The sequence below is a fragment of the Tenrec ecaudatus genome, chromosome 14, assembly GCF_050624435.1.
Source record: "Tenrec ecaudatus isolate mTenEca1 chromosome 14, mTenEca1.hap1, whole genome shotgun sequence".
Classification (NCBI taxonomy): domain Eukaryota; kingdom Metazoa; phylum Chordata; class Mammalia; order Afrosoricida; family Tenrecidae; genus Tenrec; species Tenrec ecaudatus.
Window position 1 is genome coordinate 121,770,960 of NC_134543.1, and position 21,223 is coordinate 121,792,182.

At 44.0% G+C, this 21,223-nt stretch overlaps 1 protein-coding gene across 1 annotated transcript in view; it reads right to left on the reverse strand.

Annotated features, from left to right (window-relative positions):
• Positions 1-18,401: 18,401 nt before the first annotated feature.
• Positions 18,402-21,223, reverse strand: part of ICE2 (interactor of little elongation complex ELL subunit 2) — a 59,220-nt gene continuing 56,398 nt past the window's right edge. Inside the window, exon 16 of the mRNA XM_075532102.1 lies at positions 18,402-21,136. Within this exon, the coding sequence (XP_075388217.1) occupies positions 21,008-21,136 (129 nt within the window). The 3' untranslated portion in view covers positions 18,402-21,007. The remainder of the gene's footprint in view (positions 21,137-21,223) is intronic.

The window sequence follows — 21,223 nt, forward strand, 5'->3', positions numbered from 1 at the left end:
GTTCCAAAGATGGGCTCTTGGTCCAAGTGCAGTGAGCACACCTAATGCTCTAGAATTCACATTCTTCTCAACATTAAATATTGTTCGTTATGGTCCACACAGTTGAATGCCGTTACATAGTCAATCAAATATAAGTGATTATCTTACTGGTATTCTCTGCTTTCAGTCAAGTTCCTTTTGACATTAGCAATTATATCCCTCATTTTTTGTTACTCTTTTTAAAAATAATCATTTTACTGGTGACTCACACAGCTCTTATCACAATCTGTACATCCATCTTCTGTGCCAAGCACATTTGTACATTTGTTGCTACCATCATTTTCAAAACATTTTCTTTCTACTTGAGCCGATAGCCCTCTTTCTATGTCTGCTTCTGAGTGTGGCTTGAATTTCTGGTAGGTCTCTGTTGATGTACTGAGAATTATCTGAGAGGCGAGACTATATGAAGAAGAATGTGGGATCAGGATTGTAGGAATACTCATTCACCTGTGTATTCAGATAACACAAACTTGCTTGCTGAAAGGAAGAGGACTTGAAGTGCTTAGTGATGAAGATCCAAGAGTATAGCCTCAATCTGAACCACACCACACCATAAAGAAAATAAAGTCCTCATAACTGGACCAACAAGCCACATCAGGATAACAAGACAAAGTACCAAAGTACTGATGTTGTGATGGATTGTATTTTACTCATCTGCATGAGAAACTGGACATGAGTAAGGAAGACCGAAGACAAATTCACGTCTTGGATTTAAGGCGGTGCTGAAGAAGATCTGACTGTACTATGACCCGCCAGAAGGAGTACAGCCAGAACACTCCTGAGAAGTGAGGATGAGCAGACTCGTCCTGCTGACTCACGACACAGCATCACGAGAAAGGCATCCTTCTTGGTGCGATAACAGCAACACAAACAAAAGCAAGCTCACTGTGATCGAGTCCACGCTGACTCATAGAGCTCCTGCAGGAGAGCGTAGAACTGCACGGCAATACCGTATGGGCGGAGGCAACTGCATCTTTCTCCTGAACAGTAGACAAGTGCTTCCAAACCAGGTTCTCTGGTGAAATAAAGAGCCGGTGGAAAACAGGACACTCTGCCATGAGATGGACGGAGCCAAGGGCGGCGATGGCACAGGCCTGGGCAGTGTGTTATTCTGTGGGCGAGGGGTCACTGTGAGTTAGAACCAGCTGGATGACACCTAACAACCCCGTACCCAAGAGAAACTCCTTGAGGACAGACGTTCCGTTATTTCATCTCATCTTTGTGTCAGCATGGTCTCAACTGCTACTGTTACTTTTTGGATTTCTCTCCATCAGTACATAACTTGGTCCTTGTTTGCATTTCAACTCACCTGGCAAAAATCAAAAGTTGATGGTTTCCATATAGAAATGGCTGACAAAATGCCGGCATGGAGTAGGGAACCAGTGGAGAGGTCTGAGGGGCCGGCCCCAATCCCAACTACACAGACAGCTGCCCCTCCCCCAGAAGAATTTATTTCAGAGGACAGCACTGAAGCCACAGCTCCTGGAGAGGGACATGTCTGATCAGAACACACGGGAGCAAATGAAGGGGGAGGAAGAGAGAGTGGAGCACATTCTGGCCCACCAAGCCTTAAGGATAATATCCCCGCTCAGAGGAGCCAATCCACACAGAAGACCATGTGGCTGGCCCCACTATGATATAGGACATCCCTCATGATCCATAGCCCTAGAGGGGACAACACCTGAGACACAGTGTGGGAATTCCACCCGATCTGGTCCCACCACACCAAGGCAAAACACTAAGGGCATGCAACAGAACAGCAGGGGAACAGAGCAATGAAGTCCCTAGGGAATGCCAAAAACAGACTTTGGAGCCAGGGCTTAGCGCCCCATCAGACTCAACTGGAAAACCCGCCTAAAGGCCAACAAACAGTCCTTGAACTAACTACAAGCTTTTCCCCCCTTGTTGTTGTATATTATTTTCTTTTGTTGTCATTGGCTTGGTGGTGCTGGTGTTTTGTTTCATTTTATTGCTTGGTTTTGCTCTGTCTTGTTTTTGTGCAAGTTAATATCTCCGCAGGTCTGTCTAAATAAGATAGGCTGGATGAACAATCTAGTGGAGAAAACAATGGGACCAACAGTTCAGGGGGCACCTGGGTTAGAGGGTGGTGGGGGAAAAGGAAGTGGTGTTAACAAACCCAGGGACAAGGGAACAAGTGATCCAAATCAGTGGAGAGGAGGGTGTAGGAGTCCTGGTAGGGTGTGACCAAGGGTAATGTAACCGAGAAGAATTACTAAAACTCAAATGAAGGCTGAACATGATAGTGGGACAAGACGAAAGTAAAAGGAAACAGAGGAAAGAGCTGGGAGGCAAAGGACATTTATAGAGGTCTAAATAAAGGCATGTATATATGAAAATATATTTATATATGAGGATGGGGAAATCGATCTATGTGCATATATGTATAGGTTTAGTATTAAGGTAGCAGATGGACATTGGGCCCCCACTCAAGTACTCCCTCAATGCAAGAATACTTTCTTCTATTCAACACACATTTCATGATGCTCACCTTCCCAACACAATCACCGAAGACAAAGCAGGTGCATAAGCAAATGTGGTGAAGAAAGCTGATGGTACCCGGCTATCAAAAGATATAGTGTCTGGGGTCTTAAAGGCTTGAAGGTAAACAAGCGGCCATCTAGCTCAGAAACAACAAAGCCCACATGGAAGAAGCACACCAGCCTGTGCAAGATCATGAGGTGTTGAAGAGATCAGGTATCAGGCATCATCAGAACAAAAAATCTTATCATAGTGAATGAAGGTTGGTAGTGGAGAGTGGAGACACAAAGCCCATTTGCAGGCCACTGGACATCCCCTTACAGAAGGGTCTCAGGGAAGAGACCAGCCAGTTAGGGTGTGATGTAGCAATGATGAAACTCAACTTTCTTCTAGTTCCTAAATGCTCCTCCCTCCCCCACTATCATGATCCCAATTCTACCTTACAAATCTTGCTAGACCATAGGATGTACACTGGTATAGATGGGAACTGGAAATACAGGGAATCCAGGGTGGATGATCCCTTCAGGACTAGTGGTGAGCGTGGTGATACCAGGAGGGTGTAGGGAGGGTGGGGTGAAAAGGGGGAACTTTCAAGGTTCTACATATAACCTCCTCCCTGGGGGACAGACAACAGAAAAGTAGGTGAAGGCAGACGTTGGACAGTGTAAGATATGACAAAATGATTTATAAATTATCAAGGCTTCATAAGGGAGGGGGGAAAGGGAAGGAGAGGGAGGGGGAAAATGAGGAGCTGATGCCAGGGGCTTAAGTAGAGAGCAAATGTTTTGAGAATGATGATGGCAATGAATGTACAAATGTGCTTGACACAATTGATGTATGTATGGATTGTGATAAGAGTTGTATGAGCCCCTAATAAAATGATTTAAATTTTTTTAATGTTCTAGTCTTGTTATAAGATGGCAAATTTCACTTTTGTCCAGAAACTCTTCAAAGAAAAGTTAGAATTTTTCTTATAAAGAAGCTTGGAATCAACCTCACTTCTGAAACACTGAGCATAAATTATCCCTTGAGTCCTATCTATTAAGATTGTTCTGAAATGTTGACTGCCTAATTTGAAGAAGAAAAATAGAGATGTTCAAAATATTTATGAAAATCGTATCAAGTTTTCCATTTGGGACACTTTAAATTGTCCTCTCTCTTTCCATATATGAACGTTTACCATTCCCTTTTGATTTTCCGCTCTTCTCAAACTGTGCTCTGACTTTCAGTATCCAACCTGTCTGTAGTCTGTGTGTATTGCACAGACTCCCATACTCCAAGGAAAAATCTGTCATCTAATCAATGCTAACTCCTAGTGACCCTACAGGACAGAGAAGAACTACCCCTTTGGGGTCCCAAACCTTAAATCTTTGAAAAAGGCTGCAGAGTAACAGGGGGTTCGAACCATTGACCTTATGAATAGCAGTTCAATGCATAACCAAGTAGCCACCATGGTTCCATATACAGCTTCCCTTGGAAGTCCTTTAATACCTAATTCTTTTCAAATATTTCTTGCCTTTTCAAACTTATCCTGTAATTTGTGGGTCCGGTTCTTCACATATTTAAGATAAATCAATAAATTTTTATGACCTAATAGCTGAAAATATAATGGAACACGATATCTAAGAAACTAGAACTGATGCAGCCTATGCAATTTGATTTTATGAATCAGAACCCCAAATAAACCAAGGACAGGCCTAAATTCCAAGACACCAAGAAAACATGTGTGTGTATGTGGGGGGGCACAGGTTGTGAACCCCAATTAGGTGGGGCTAAAGTTAACATATTTAATATCCCATACACACACACATATATATACACAAAAAGGTTTGCTAAGCAAATTAATATGATAACTTGTGGCATGAGGTTTATGGGAAGAGTAGAGTTGATGACTTATAACCTTTGTATTATTACTTGCCATTTCTTATCTCACAGTGCCATGACTGTATATACACCAGGCTGGGAGCTACCTGATCATCTTTGAAATGCCACCACCTCACGCCATGCTGGGCCCCTAACTGGCTCTCCGTATTTAGAGACCTGATTGTCTTGGATTTAAGTCTATTCCAGGGCACTGTGTTAATCACAGAAATCAGAACACCTGGGTCTGTTCCTTGCTCCTGTGCGCATTAGTGTATTTGCCCAGGCCACCTCACCTCAGTGGCTTTCAGTTTCTTCTCTGAAAAATGAGAAGATTTGACTAGATAATCTTCAGGGTTTCTTTCAGCTCCTGAAATCCATACTTAAGAGGGAAATCGAATGAATAAATGATAGTATTTGTGAATAATAAAACTGTATACATGCTTTCCAAGTTGGTCAATAAATCATTTTTCTCAGACTTCCATTTTGTCTCCATTATCTCATTCTCCAAACCAGGAAGGCCATCCCTTGTGTTAATGAAGATGCCCGTATAAGGATGCTGCTCTGCAGAACATGAGATTACAGTGTGAAGCCTTGGTGGTGTAGTGGTTACACACTGGGCTGTGATCCACATGGTCAGATGTTCAAAACCACCAGCAGACCTGCAGACCTGAAGGAGAAAGACTGGACTTTCCACTCCCATAAAATGTTACTTTCTCAGAAACCTTAGAGGGCATCGCTGCAGAGTCAGCATTGACTCGATGGCTTAAGAGAGAGGTCATTCAAACATACACCTGTAACTGAATAGCACAACTTTAAAATGGGGCTGTTGAAAACATTATGAAAAATAATATTAACAGACAAGTATCGCATATCCCTAATGTTGCCAAGGAATTTAGGTTTAGAATATTGCAAACCTATGATAACACACTAGCTGGGAGATTTTACATGGGTGATACACATCTACAGATGCCAGTATGATCAATGATTTTTTTCTCTCCTTTCTGAGGAAATAGTGACAAAACACTGGGAGTTCCAAGTCTACTTTTTTAACTTGAAAGGCCAGAGTTGTGCATGCGTGCTATGGAAGGACCTTAGAAGTTGAGGCAGGTCTGAGCCCATACAGAAGCAAACCAAGAAGGAGTGAGAGACTAGACTCATCACTGGCACACCACACCCTGCGATGACGTCCCTGCACGGGGCTGCGGGGGCACTAAGAGGAGCAGAGCGCTGACAACAGCTCAACGGGATTTCCCCTCACTGGAACATACCAAGACAGAAGACAATACTAGCACACACGGCAGGGACTTAGTCCTGTCTGACCACCCCACAGTGGGGCAAACCAAGAAGGGAACATAACAGATCAGCAACAGGGGCAAAGCCAAGCCAAAAAGTCCCCAAGGAGCCCCCAAACAGACTTCAGGCTAGGAGGGTCAGTTCCCAGAACCCCCCAAGACTGGTGGGAAGATAGTCATAAAGGTCAGCAGACAGACCTGGAATTATGTATGCTTTTTCATTTTGTTGTTGTTTCTCTTTTTATTCGGTCTTTTGTTTTCTCTTTGTTTTGTCTCCGTTATTGTTGGTTTACCTACCTATATAAGATAGGCATGGGACGCAAGCCTAAGGAGACAGCAATGGACCCACAATTCTGGAGGGACTTGGGGGGAGGAGGAGGCAGGGGACAGGAGCAGTGAGCAAACAATGCCACAGACAGGGGAACAACTAGGGAACTAAAATGAACAATGAGGAGGATATAGAGATACTGGTGGTGTTGGAGCAACAGCAATCTGGCTGAGAGGAATTACTAAGAGGTTGAAGAAGGGCAAGTATGGTGGTGGGGTAAAAGAAGGTAAAAAGAAACAGAGGAATGATCTAGGAAGCAAAGCTATGGATAGAGGTATAAACCTAGGTGTGCCTCTCTCAACACAAGAACACTTTGTTCTAACAACCTGGCTTTCTGTGATGCTCACCCTCCCAGCACAATCTCTGAAGACAAAATGGTTGCATAAGCAAATGTGGTGAAGAAAGAGGATAGTGTCCGGCTATCAAAAGATATAGCGTCTGGGGTCTAAAAGGCTTGAAGTTAAATAAGCGGCCACATCGCTCCAAAGAAACAAGCCCATGTGAAACAAGCACAACAGCCCGTGTGAACAAGAGGTGCCAACAGGATCAGCAAACAGGCATGAAAAGATCCAAAACAACAACAACCTCCCCCCAACATTTTGTTGAGACCGAGAACAGGATCAGAGACCCAAAACCCATCTGTAGACAATAGGACATGCCCTCACAGAAGAGTCACAAGGAAGGGGTGAGTCAACCAGGGTGCAGTATAGCACCTATGTAACACACAAATATTCCTCTGGTTCTTTGAGGCTTCCTCACCCCCCACTCTCATGACCCCAGTCCTGCCTTTCAGTTCTGACTAGACCAGAGCATGTCCACTGGCACAGAGAAGAGTGCATGATGCATGGGACCCAAGTCAGATAAACCCCTCAGGAACAGCAATGGGAGTAGTGATACCGGGAGGGTAGGGGGAAGTTAAGGGGAGTAGGGAAGAGTGGGAGCACAATGATTGACACATTATTCCCCACCCCCGCGGGGGGGGGATGAACAACAGAAAGGATGACGGGAGACAGAGGTTAGTGTAAGATATGAAAATAATTATAATTTATAATTTATCAAGGGTTCATGAGGGTGGGAGGAAGGAGGGATGAAAAAAAGAGGAGCTGATCACAAGGGCTCAAATAGTAAATGTTTAGAAAATTATGATGGCAACATATGTGCATATATTCTTGATAAAATTGATGTATGGAATGTTATAAGAGCTGTAAGAGCCCCCGATAAAATGATCTTTAAAAAAAGAAGCAGAAATAGACAAACCTTGGTTAAAAATAAATCTCTCGATCTCCTGCCCTCTCTGTTGAGGTCATGGCCGTGGAGGTCATGGCCGTGGAGGTCATGGCTGCTGAGGTCATGGCCGTGGAGGTCATGGCTGTTGAGGTCATGGCCGTCTAGGAGCCACAGAAGTCCTTGAACAGTAACACAAGCAGGTAAACACTCAGTGGCTGCTCCAAAGGTTGATGGCTGCACCCATCCAGGGGTACCTCTGCGACGTGTCTCTCAAAGGTCCCAGCCACGACAACCCGACTGAGCGGTCCTACTGTGCACCCACAAGGTTGCTGGGAACCAGAACCCACTGGACAGCACCTGGTTATTTGCAACCATATCGGGGTGTTTTTTTTCCTCAATTATTTTTACGTTGACCTTTCTGTACCCTTCTGTCAAATATAATAAACGCATTACTCTTTTCCTGGCCCCCCCCCCCAAAAAAAGGGGCAGCAGAAGTTGAGGCAGAGCTAATTTACATAGCAAAGGAGGCTGTGATCTCTCAGAAAGGCACAGGACAGGACAAAGCGGAATCAGTGGAGGAAGTCGAGGGTCTGCAGCTGGCACAGCACCCAGCAAGGAGAAGACCAAGGAGGAGCATGGTGGTAAGTGACTGTTGATGGTATCCTCGTACCTCTGGGTGCCAAAGACCTGGGAGGCCTTATGTGGGGGTTGGTCAGGGGTGGTGGGCTGAAGGCAGGCTGGTTAGCATGAAAAGCTGGCATGAAGGCTAAACCCAGTTCTAGCATTTCTTCAAAAGCCAACGGCATACAGGCGAGGGGAGGAGGAGGAGGAGAGAATGACAATACTGAAGGCGGAGGAAAGTGTTTCGGAAAAAATGCTGAGAGGCTCTGATACACAGAGAGAGGAACTGAGAGTCCACAATGCGCCCCAAGGCCCATCTGGAATTTCTTAACATCTTAATCTTTGTTTCGGCAGCTCAGATGTAAACGTTTGAGCCTAGAGCATATCTAAGATCCTTGCTCGCTCTTAAAACCTTTAAGGTAGGAAAAAAATTAATAAATGAAGAAAAAAATGAAATAAGAATGGTGGGAGGTGGGGAAAGGGGTAGGGGGAGCCCTCCAGATGCCTAACCCCTCAGATCTCAACATTGGTCTGCGTGGCTGATGTAGGAGGAAAAGTGAAACCGAAGCGCACTTGGAGGCATCGATGACATCCAAGTTCATGTCAAACACATGGAAAGACAATCATAAATTGATCAAAATCTCTAAGATTCAGTTAAAACAACCACCGAGGGATTCCTAATCCAACTTCATGACTCTGGAAGTCAAACTTGCACTGGAAGCCTTGAGATTTGGGCGTCTGGTCTCCCTGACTCCAGGCCCTTGGTAAGAATGCTGATTGCCTGCCAGTGGGGCGGGGTCAGGGTTGCTGGAAGGAAAATGCAAAACAGATGTGAAAGTTGCTCTAATCAACTCTGGTCACATCCCCCCCCTCTCCCCCACGAGCCCCTCCTAACCACACCCCCCCCTGATTTTTTTTTTAATGAGAGGTTTGTCCTCTCCAGCTCCCAACGCTCTGCTCCCTAATTTGGAAAGGAACCTGATGATTTCACCGGTACTTCCCTCCTCCGGTTTCTATGATTCATCAGTCACAGCAACTAGGGTGTGGTCATGACACAGCCCTAGGATTTCGGTTAGATTGCAGTTCCGAGGGAAGAAAGCTCAGGAAAACGATTAGGATTCCCAGAGAGGACAGCTATCAATCTCGTTTAGAACCTATCCCCAAAATATTTCCTTGGATTTCTTCCCACATTCCAGGTCCCCTAATTTCCTTTCATTACCGATTGCATACCTGGTTTAGAAAGTGTTCTGCAAATGCTTTTCTGGGCTTGAGTCAGGAAGTGCTAATTCTAGGACAGATGGGAGCCCATTGTTTCTGACCACGCGGACCTCTGGAAAAGCTGCCCATTACGCTCTACAAATCAGGAAGCTTCCTTGAATGTAACAGAACTTGACTATCCACTAAATGCCAGGCACTGTGGCATGTCTTTGTAGTAGAAAAAACCACCTGGTGCTTCCACCCACAAGGTAAATTAAGTCATTATCCCTTGGTAAAGGTATCAGGAATGAAATCAAAGTGCTTGAGAATGACTAACCCTACCAAGGACAGTTAACCATTAAAGACAGTAAGACATTTCGTCTTGACCAATGAAATTATAGTGACTCAGTTATTCAAGGTCATTGCTTAACCATAAAAGAGGAAGTAGAAACATAATCAATGTACTCTGTATAAGCAGAAAGATCCAGGAAGAAAGTTATAAAAACAGCTAAAGAGAATTAATCCCCAGATAAGCAGGATATTGGTTTCATTAACGATACCAGTGTGAAAATAATTTGGAATTCCTATATTACCTTCAAAGTCTGATCACATGAGAGAAGTTTTGAGGGGCAGCAGGTCATTCTAATCCACACCTAGTGACTAAGTTGGGCAAAGACTAGCAGGAGCACCCACGTACCCATTGGGATACTGGGGGTGCCAAGGCAAGGGCCTTGGAAAAGTTCAGGTAAAAATTCCCTTATCTTTAAATTCCATTCTTCCTTGAACTTTTTGAAGACCCATTGGACAAGAATCTTTCTGCCCTTCCTATCAATCAAACAGAAAAGGAGCTGGGTGGGGCACTCGCTGGGACGCACACGGGCTGTCAATACTGGTCTCCGTATGCTTGTTTGGCGTTCACTGGTGGAATTCAGTTTTCTCCATTGTAAACACTTGGGCACTCACATGAGCACATTCTGAGGAGGTGGACACAGCAGGGCATGCCCTATTTTCCGGGCCCTCGGGGAGAGCAATTTGGGTTTCATTTGGAGCATCTGGATTCAGATTCAGCTGTTTGGATACTTCTAGGCGTGTTGTTTCCTTCGAGAGTGGAAAGTCCAAGTAGTAAGAGAACTGGAGAGACTAAGTAGAGAAGAGTAGTCTTCAAGGAGCTAGCCATTCTATTCCAAGTGACTTTCACTGGAGGGACACTCGCCTTTTTCTACTCCCAAGGATATAATTTGAATTTCATTATTTTGTTGGGGGCCAGAGGAAAAGAAGAAGGGGGGCCTGTTGTACTTAGCACAGGCGTGGCAGGTGTAGTTGTGAGCACAGAAAGGAGGGCAACGCTAGATGCCTGTTCCCAACCCCATCCTCCATTTGACTTTTCATCTGAGGATAACGGCCAGTCTTTAGTAAAGTGGCCAAGGCTTTCTCTCACAACTTCTCTCCGGCCACCTTCTTTCAGTCCTAGTGCTGGTCTACCTGAGGATACTCAGCCACGCTGACTCACTCCCCCAACAAGCTCCGTGTGCTAATGCCTCTGTATCCTTGCTCATCTGTTAGCCCCAGCTGGAAATTAATCTATCGGGTAAATTCCTCCTTATCCTTCAAGTTCTAGAGTAAATGACACCTTCTGATGACTTTGATCTGACAAGAGTTCACGTTTATCCAAACTTTACCAAAGAAATGACTGAAGCGCGAAGAAGATGAAGAGTTTTCATAGCAAATGGACTTGAACCTATAAGTCAGTGTACACACACACACACACACACACCCCTCCGCCCCCCCCTTCCCCCCCATCTCATCCAACACATTGCAACTCTGGGATGTCTACTTCTAAGACTCAGTCGCTCACAGGTCTCGGCTCTCAAAGTTGCAGCTGACAACTGAAGGCTCTGGACTCCCCCATGGCTGGGTGTGAATTAGCTCCAGCACTGGGCCCCAGGGAAGCCGGAGGCTTCCTGACAGCAAGCTCAGCAATCCCCTCTATGCAAAATGACATTTTGGCCTTAGGCACTTACTAAGTTGCACGGCCCTGGCTCCGTGAGAGTGGAAGTTTTCAGGCACCAAGTGTAGCATGAGCAGAAGCCACACTGAATTAGGGACTGACCTACCGCTTTGTTAGTCCCTCAACATGCACACATCGACAGAGGCATCCGAGCCTACTGCACTGTGATTTCAGTGTTTCTCTCTGCCCTCCTTTCTGAAAAGAAACTCCTTGTGCAGTTTTGCGAAGCTGAATATTGGGACTGACCAGAAACTATTTCCAGCTAGCTGCCCATGCTGGATCTTGAGAAATTAACATTTGCATCACTTTCGGTGGGGCAGAGGGCAGACATTATACTTGCAAAATATGTTCAATTATTTATTTTTCGCATTAGGAAAACTGCTGTTTGCACATCGTTGGGACCCGTCAGTAAATAGTTAACAATAAAGCACAAAATCCGCCAAAGACAAGCTATTCCTTAGTCACATGAAGATTTTTAAATTTATGCTGCCACTACGTCACGTAGATTAAGATTTCTTTTTCTAACTTGTATCTCATGTTCACTTGAAAACTTCAGGAGCAGATGTAAATAATGTTTCATGAAGGTTGATATGTTCCGGGGGGCCGTTTTCAGACGGAATGTTCTATGTATGGACAGAGTCCCATCTAACAGAAAACAAGAGTCAACTACGTTTCCTTTCAGGAGCTTAAGTTGGGCAGAGGTTAGTTGAAAGACCAGTTTGCCAAACTGTGGATGATTTATGTTTGCCTGACATTGGGGAACATGATTTGCAGACAGAGAGGCTTCAAAGGTTGTGTAAAAAGAAGACACATTCTTTCCAGACCATCTGTGATTGGATACAGCACAGGGCCTCCCTTTGGCACGAGATAAGCTTTTTATTCCTCCCCCTGCCCCGGGAGAGATAGGAGATTACAGATTCATGTTTAGACTGAGTCTTGACTGCTGGGTTGAATGTTTTTAAAGAGGTCTTGCAAAATGCTGTCTTCAGAATTATTAAATCTAACCCGAATTGCACTTTTTTAAGTTGCCGTTGCTCTTAAACGGTACAGAGTACCATTACACGAATTACACACTATTATGAACATGTATCCCAAACTTGGAATTTTTGTTTCTTGAGTGGTTAGTATATGACCTTAAATTTTTATTTCTCTTCTTGCAGAGGGCTCGTAGCGCGACCCTTTAACACAGTTCCTCGTGTTGTGGTGACACCCCAACCATAAAATTATTTTCATTGCTACTTCATCACTGTCATTTTGCTGCTGTTATTAATTGGGTGATTCATAACCCCTGTGAACGGGTCGTTAGACAGCCCCCCCCCCCCACCAAGGAGTCACGACCCACAGGTTGAGAACCACTGCTTTAAAGTGATTCTTGTGAAAATGCTGGCAAAGAACTGTGTCACATATTGCTTCATGGGGGTACTGTCAGGGCTCAGCATAATTCAGTTCTTGTTGACTATCCACCATTTGCCTAGCCTCGTGTTGAGCCTTTGGTTAGAAACAGGCATAAAAAGACACCATGATTACTCATGAGCTTACAATCCGTTGAGGGTGTATGATGTAGTAAGGTACTTGAACAAGAATGACGCCAGGGGACTGCTGGGGGAAGCTGCCGTATTACAATCGGGAGAGTAAGAACTGAGACGAGGAGAGACTTCGGTGGACTTGGAATTTGAGGACCGTGCCCTAGACACTAAACAGGAAGCCCTGAATTTTGTTCTATTGCATCAGTTGTTGGAGAACCACCTCCTCATTTGTTTCTTTATCAGTTAGAATATTTCTAGAGATAAGTAACAGAAAACCAAAAACCAAAACCTACTGCCATAGAGCCAATTCCGACTCATAGCAACTCTATAGGACAGAGTGGAAGCACCCTGTGCATTTCAGAGGCTGGCAATCTTTAAGTTTTTTAATCGTTTTATTGGGGGCACATACAACTCTTATCACAATCCATACATACATCAATTGTGTCAAGCACATTTGTACATTCATTGCCCTCATCATTCTCAAAACATCTGCTCTCCACCTAACCCCCTGACATCAGGTCCTCATTTTTTCCCCTCCTCCCCCGCTGACCCCTCCCTCATGAACCCTTGATAATTTATAAATTATTATTTTGTCATATCTTGCACCACTATTCTGCTGTCCGTCCCCCAGGGATGAGGTCACATGTAGATCCTTGTAATTGGTTCCCTCTTTCCAACCCACCCTCCCAGTATCACCATTCACACCACTGGTCCTGAAGGGATCATCCGCCCTGGATTCCCTGTGTTTTTGGTTCCTATCTGTACCAGTGTACACCCTCTGGTCTAGCCAGACTTGCAAGGTAGAATTGGGATCTTGATAGTAGGTGTGTGTGTGGGGGGAGGGGACGTGGTGGAGGAAGCATTTAGGAATTAGAGGAAAGTTGTATTTTTCATTGTTGCTACATTGCACCCTCTGGCTCATCTCTGCCTCACAACCCTTCTGTAAGGGGATGTCCACTGGCCTACAAATGGGCTTTGGGTCTCTACTCTGCACTCCCCGCCTCATTCACTATATTGTTTTTTTGTTCTGATGATACCTGATACCTGATCACTTCAGCACCTCGTGATCTCACAGGCTGGCGTGCTTCGTCCATGTGGGCTTTGTTGCTTCTGAGCTAGATGGCCGCTTGTTTACCTTCAGGCCCTTAAGACCCCAGACACTATCTCTTTTGATAGCCGGGCACCAACAGTTTTCTTCGCCACATTTGCTTGTGCATCCACTTGTCTTCAGTGAGCGTGTCAGGGAGGTGAGCACACAATGATGATTTTGTTCTTTGATGTCTGATAACTGAACCCTTCGGCCCCTCGTGGTGACACAGGGTTGTGTGCTTCTTCCACGTGGGTTTTGTTGCTTCTGTGCCAGACGACTGCTTGTTTACCTTCAAGCCCCCAGATGCTATATCTTTTGAGAGCTGGGCACCATCAGCTTTCTTCACCACATTTGCATATTCACCTGCTTTGTCCTCAGAGGTTGTGTCTGGAACATGAGCATCATAGAATGCCAATTTAATAAGAATGTGTTCTTGCATTGAGGGAATATTTGAGTGGAGGCCCAATGTCCTTCTGCTACCTTAATAATAAACCTGTAAATATATGCACATAGATTTCCCCATCCTCATATATAAATATATTTGCATATATGCATGTCTTTTATCTAGACCTCTATAAATTCCCTTTGCCTCCCAGCTCTTTCCTCTATTTCCTTTGACTTTCCACCTCTCCACTATCATGCTCAGTCCCCAACAGGGCTTCAGCAATTTAGAGGCTGGAAATCTTGATAGGGGTAGAAAGTCATATCTTTCTCCCACACGGGGGCTGGTGGTTTGGGGTTAGCAGCCCAACATGTAACCCCCGATGCCACCAAGACTCCAAGTAACAGGAAAGCCTGCTCAAACTGGCTTATAGGAAAAGACGGGTCCACCATCATTCATATTGAGGGAGAGGTGCCTCATCCTGTCAATCGCTAACCAGAGTCCTAAGCCTTGTCCTGATTGGACACTATCCCCAAACCATGCCACAATGGATGGAATATAGGGTCTTTTTGGTGGTGGGGATGGGAGGGGAAAGGAGGTTGGAGAGGACAAGAAACTTCACGTTAAGCCTTTACATATAGGATCTTGATCTTTTTATCCACCTGCATCCTTATCCCAAGACCTCCCAGTTTCTCTACCAAGTATTAGCCCTTTGATTTGCATCTGCTGTCACTTCCATTTATAGGTATAATTCCCATGATGTAGAAAGAAAAATGTCTGCACTAATCTAAAAACAATGCTTCTCCTTCTGGGTTCACTTTCCAGTTGCTGATCTATCTTGCTTCCTCAATAATTTTCCTGAATTGCATTTCTAAGTGGTCCCCTCCCTCATCTCTTATTTACTGCTCAGCCCACGCTGTCTTGTTGATGGCTTTGCAGCAGTTCACTGGTCAACTCCAACAGCCTTTTAGACTCCTCTCATGTCATAGTTACACACACACACACACACACACACAACCGTTTCCTGCGGTCCCTCATTCCTGGTTCTGCTCTTCTGCCCACTCCTACCCTCACCCCTATCAGCTTGAAGAACAGGCACATGGGTGTACAATACACATTTATGGAAACCTTCACCATTCACCAGGCTCTGTTCTGGATGCTGTTAACGCCGGCATGTAGGTTCGGACCCAGTGACCCTACCCACAACAGGATGTGTGTGATTCTAGAGAGAGGGGTGCAGGGGTCCTCAAACTTTTTAAACAGGGGCCAGTCCACTGTCCCTCAGACCCGTTGGAGGGCCGGAGTATAGTTTTTTAAAAAAAATAACTATGAACAAATTCCTACGCACACTGCATATATCTTATTTTGAAGTAAAAAACCAAATGGGGTAAAAACACACGGCGGGGCCAGATAAATGTCCTCAGCGGGCCGCATGTAGCCTGCGGGCTATAGTTTGAGGACGCTTAAAACATGATTTTCAACTCAAACTTCACTTTAGAATTTGTAAAAATTCTTTTGGGGTAGAAGCAACTGCCATTCCTTTTCCATAATCTAATTACAAAACTTGAATTTGGGGGCACACATTTCACAATATTCTTCACTGTAAACGCTGGTTGAAGAGGACTTTTCATCCCCCTTGCGGTCTCCCACACCCAGCACAGTATCTTTTATGAAGCTGTGACTCAGTGTCCTATTAGCAAACACTCATTTGGAGGGTCAGATCTCATCAATGCTACCTTTAAAACGATTGTCTACTCGACATCTCCCCGTTATGCCTCTTCTTTATTCTTTACATTTTAACCTTCCTGAAATTGATCATGCCAACTTGCTCAAAGCTTTCAATGTCTCCTGACTGCTTCAAGAATAAGTTTGGGGGATAACATTCAAGACGTTCCACTCTAAGATTTAACTCACCACTTCAACTTTTCCTTTCTATTGTCTTTCATCCTTCTGCTTGTGTGGCAGAACCGTTCTTAGGATTTTCCCTTATGCTGTAACACCCCGCTCCTCTTTTGGTCCACATTCATATTCTACTGGTCTCTCAACAGTTTCAATGTCACTTGTACCATGCCACTCTCTTACTTCTAGGCCTAATATCAACACTCCCCCACTTTTTCCCTTCACTCCCATGCACTATTGTTCTTCTTGAACATTCTAAACTCCATTATAGCTAAGTGTGCGTATCTCTAGCCCCAACTGGATTAGGAAATACCCTTAAGGCAGAAACCAATCTTATTCATCTTTAAATCCCGTGAGATTGGGAATAATGCATTACACCCAATGCACGCTCAAAACTGCTATCAATAGACAGGCCAGGTTTTGATAGGTGATGATGAATTCAAGCAGATGTAGTTTCACAAGCGAGAGCATGCCGGCAGGGGCAAGAATGTCTCATTTGTGAGCTGGTGAATCTTGGCTGCAGCAGATGCTGCATTAATGCAGGGCTCTGGAGGGAATGGAAATCCATGGCTCCAGTATGGTCCTGCCTGACTCGAGTGTGACTCCTAAGGTTACCTTGTACATACGTCCCTGTGCTGGATATTGTAGGGTAAACAAGATCTAGGATAGGAAATACAGAATATTGCTAATTTCCCCCCAAGAAGCACCTATTCCCCAGTAAGGGGGTAGATTCAACTAATTACAGAATCTCTGGGGCTTTCCCTTTCAATGCAATTCATACTCGTTTTTTTCTTCATTCCTTGGGGAATTAAACAGGTCATATACCATGCACCGGCAGCAAAACCAACTTCTTGTGCACCGTTTGCTTGTTCACTTTAAATTGAGTTCATGTATTTAAGACAAATACAGCGACCATAGTGAACCCTTGACTGTTTGACTCTTCTTGTTTGATGGAGCAAATCAACCTAGTTATCTGACCCAGGAACTGTGCTTCAACTCCTAGGGAGCTTTGCTTGGCAGGTCAGACAAGAGAGTGTGCTCTTAAGGATCTTGATAGACTGCACATTAGCCAAGGGAACACGGCATGTGAAAGGACCAGTAAAATACATCCTCATACATCTACAGCTCAGAGAGAAACTCAATAAACATTGCTATAAAATATAACATCTTCTTGATTTCTTTCCTTGCACACCCATCAGGAACTTCAGATCGAGCATTTTGGTCACGAAACATTTAAACGAGTGTTCTCTTGGTCCTAAACTTGATCCCCTTCTGTATATGCTGTGGATTACAAAATGTAACGGAATCCAAGCAGCAGGATTAGCTCTTCTTAAAAAAAAACAACACAAGTCTTTCTCTTCACACTAAAAGGGTTTCTTCTTCTATATCCAAAACTGTTCCCGGCATGTGTGGTGGCTTGAAAATACATGGTAACTTCTTTCACAATTCTCCCATCCAGAATTGGAGTATAAGCATGTGGGCGTAGTGACTGACCTACGGGCAGTTTAAAGACTGGGATGGAAGTGATGTGTACGGTCGACACGACTAGGTCACAGAAGACATTGCAGCAGCTTCTTTGCTAGTTCTTGGCTTGCTGTCTAGGGGAAGCTAGCTGCCATGCATGAGGACACCCCAACAGACTCAGAGGGTGCGTGTGGCCAGCAGCTGAGGTGTCCTGCCAAGAACCAGTGAGACATGGAAGTCTTTAACCAAGAGCCATGTGAGGGAGACTTAAGGAAGCCGATGCACCAGCTCCAGGCAAAGCCTCTGATGACTGCGACCTTCCGTCAGACCTGGGGCTGGACAGGCCCGGCTAAGTCGTGGCTGGGTTCCTTACCCAGGGAAACTGTGAGACAATAATGTATACTGCTTTACGTAGCTGAGTGTTCCCACTCCAACCCCACTCCTATTCTCTCAACGAAAGGGTTACAACTACCAATTACAAAAGCGGGTGAAGGGGGACAGCGGGCAGTATAAGAGAAAATAATAATTTATAAATTATCAAGGGTTCACAAGGGAGGGGGGAATGGGGAGGGAGGGAGGGAAAAAAATGAGCTGATAGCAAGGGCTCAAGTGGAAAGCAAATGTTTTGAGAATGATGAGGGCAACAAATGTACGATGTGCTTGACACAATGGATGGATGTATGGATTGTGATGAGTTGTACGAGCCCCCAATAAAATGATTTTTTTAAAAAGGGTTATAACTTACCCAGTGTCCCCATTGAGAAACCCAGAAGTCGTACCTGACCCTCACAATCTATGGCATCACCACGTTCTCTTTTCCCTCTGCCTGTTATCACTGGAGGCCACCTCTCCTAACTGCTTTAATTCAGGGGCTTGTCTGGCTTTTTCAATGATCTGATGCAGCGTTCCCATTTCTCTCATTCCACTCTCTAGATAAACGCCAACAAGAGCTTTTGCAAATATACATGTGATTTTATTAAGATCCATTACACACCACCTGTTTTGGGAGAAGGGCAGTGAGAATGCTCCTCAGAAGTAGGATGGCAAGCTTTTATCTCACACCCGCTGGACAGGTTAGCAGGAAGGCCGGTCCTTGGGGAAGGACATCATGCTTGGCAGAGTGGAGAAACAGTCAAAGAGGAAGACCCGGATTGCGATGTACTGACACAGTGGCTACCACAATAGGCTCAGACAGTGACTGTGGGGACGGGGCAGGACCAGCAGTGCTTCATTCTGCTGCGCCACAGGGTGCTCCAAGTCAGAAAGAACTTGATAACGCCCAAGAGCAACAAGTATTGGTTCCCCGTGGCTTAGGACAAAATTAAAATGTCTTAGCATGGAATGTGTGTCCTTGTCCCAACGCTTCCTCTCTTGTCTCAGTTCACACCCCAAGTTGGGCCATCTTCCAGCCTTCACATCTGCTGCTCCTTTCTTTGTAGAGCATCCTTCATTCTTCCTTCATACCTCTGTACACGATTTATCTTAGGAAACGTTCCTTAATTATCAGGTTTAGGTCAGATGTGTTTGCTATAATACTTTATCAGAGCACTCAGTGCATAGATTGATACTGTTTACTATCAAACTTATGTCTTCTTTATATCTACATATTGATTTATTCGTGCATTTGACTTATATGTTATAAGCAACTACATGACAGGCAGTACACTAGGTATTTTCGATAAAAGGGTATAAACACAGTTAATATGCTTTTGCCCTTGTGGAGCTTACAGTGTATTCAAGAAGACAGTTAATAAGTCAAATGCTGTGAGATGCAAAAAAGAATTTTATGCAAGAGTTAACAGTAGAGATGTACTTTAGGTTGCATAGTATAAAATGCGTACTGATCAAATTGTTTTCCAGTGTATGTAAATTTCCCCTTAAACAATGGAGTAGAAGTTCCCAGGTTCATTGTATCCTTGACACTACAGGTAGGGTTTAACCATTAAAAAAAAAAAAAAAAAGAAATAGTTTTGCTTACTTATGTACGGTCAATACTAAAAGAAAATATATATATATAGGTCAAGTTCTATTAAAATTTTGATTATGCACAAGTAGATTAACTATATATTATCAAAACCAAAAAACAAACTCTCTCCCATCAAGTCAATTTAAATGTATGGCTAATATAATTTTTAAAGCCATCACTTGTAAGACCATACATTTTATTATGTGAAAAATACTATTTAAAGAGTAGAAGTCAAGTCTTTCTGGTATTCAGAAGTCTGTAGCAATAGTCGTTCAGCTTTTTAAAAAGAGGAAATTTCAAGGGAATCCCTGCCACTCCCTTGGCTCAGTGCCGCATGATTCAGGACTGAAATATTATGGGATATGTGCAAATGTGACTGAAATAAAGCTTTCGAAAAAGAGGTCATGTTCACTAAAATAACGACAGCCAAATTCTAATCACTTAAACAATTAAGAAAGTTTTATACTTGACTGAAAAACCACAACTAAGTAGTTGAAGATAAAAGATTATTTATAACAGTTAATGACTTTTAAAGACCTAGTTACCTATGTTAATATAAACCACATTTTCAAAATTCTGAAAAAAGAGAAAATATTGCCTTCGGTAAGGAAGCTTGTGTTTTACAGGCGACATTCATTTCTGAAATATTTAGTGCATATTAAACAACCAGGGGACAAAATTTTAGATTTTGTTCCTTAACTCCAAATGGATTACAGTTACGTCACCTGATCATACCCCTTTCCACAGTATTCTCTTTAAAATATGGTCCTGGAAAATTTTTATGAATGAGTACAGGTGAGAAAAGACAGCTCACGTCTGACCACTCATCAACTATTTTGGTGGGCACAATGGGCTCTTTCTGGAAAACAACCCCCTCGCTTCGCTCACCCTCTTGTGCACAGAGGAAGAGGCACTCACAGCCAACCTGTCACATCACTTGTTTTGTTTTTAAAGCAAACTGATTGCACACCAACAAAGCACAACGTGCATGGCTTCTCGGCCTCTTGGCTCAGCTCGGGTGAAGAAAGGACAACACGCGACTTTTCAGAGGCAGCTCACAAATAAACCTGTTGGGGGCCTCCTCTGTAATAGATGCTCACTAAGTTTTGTTTTTTAGTTTTTAACTTTATTAATCGGCAGCAACCCTAGTTTTAAAGTGGTCTATAAAAACTGTCACTAAGGGTCAGGAAGGGGTGACACTGTTCTGAGTTATCTGCCATTGGCCAGATTTAACCTTTTAATCAATCCAATCTCAACAGAATGGAGGTATAACTTAAATTATTAGCATAATATTTAATGGTAAACTTTGTTCTTTAAAAAAGCAAGTCTGTCTACTATTTACAACGCTTAGAAAAGGTCTACTATAAAGAGTTCCTTGTCCATTGATTCCCTGCCACAAGGTTAAACACTTGGAGACTCCCCCCAGCGTATGAGTTCTCATTCACATGGCCCGCATCCTTTCTCAAGACGCTCTGGGAATATCGAGGTCACTTACATGAAACCTGTCCTCAGGCCTACTGATATTCTAGGCATCTTCCTCCCACACCTTTCCCAAATTTAACATCGCTACAGCCGTTTCCCTGGATTTCGTTCACTAGTACAGCCCTTAAGTTATTTTTCTTTTATTTGTAGCCGCTCCTCCATGTTCAACTTGCTGAGCAGACAAGCATCTGCTTCTGGTTTCCATGGAAACTGGATTCCTGAGGCTACGCGTAAGCATTCTCGTTCCACCAACCTAGGAGAGAGGAAGCAAAGAGCAGACAAGCTTAACATATTTACAACATACCTAGTGCACAGCCAAATCTGTCTAATTTACACACGT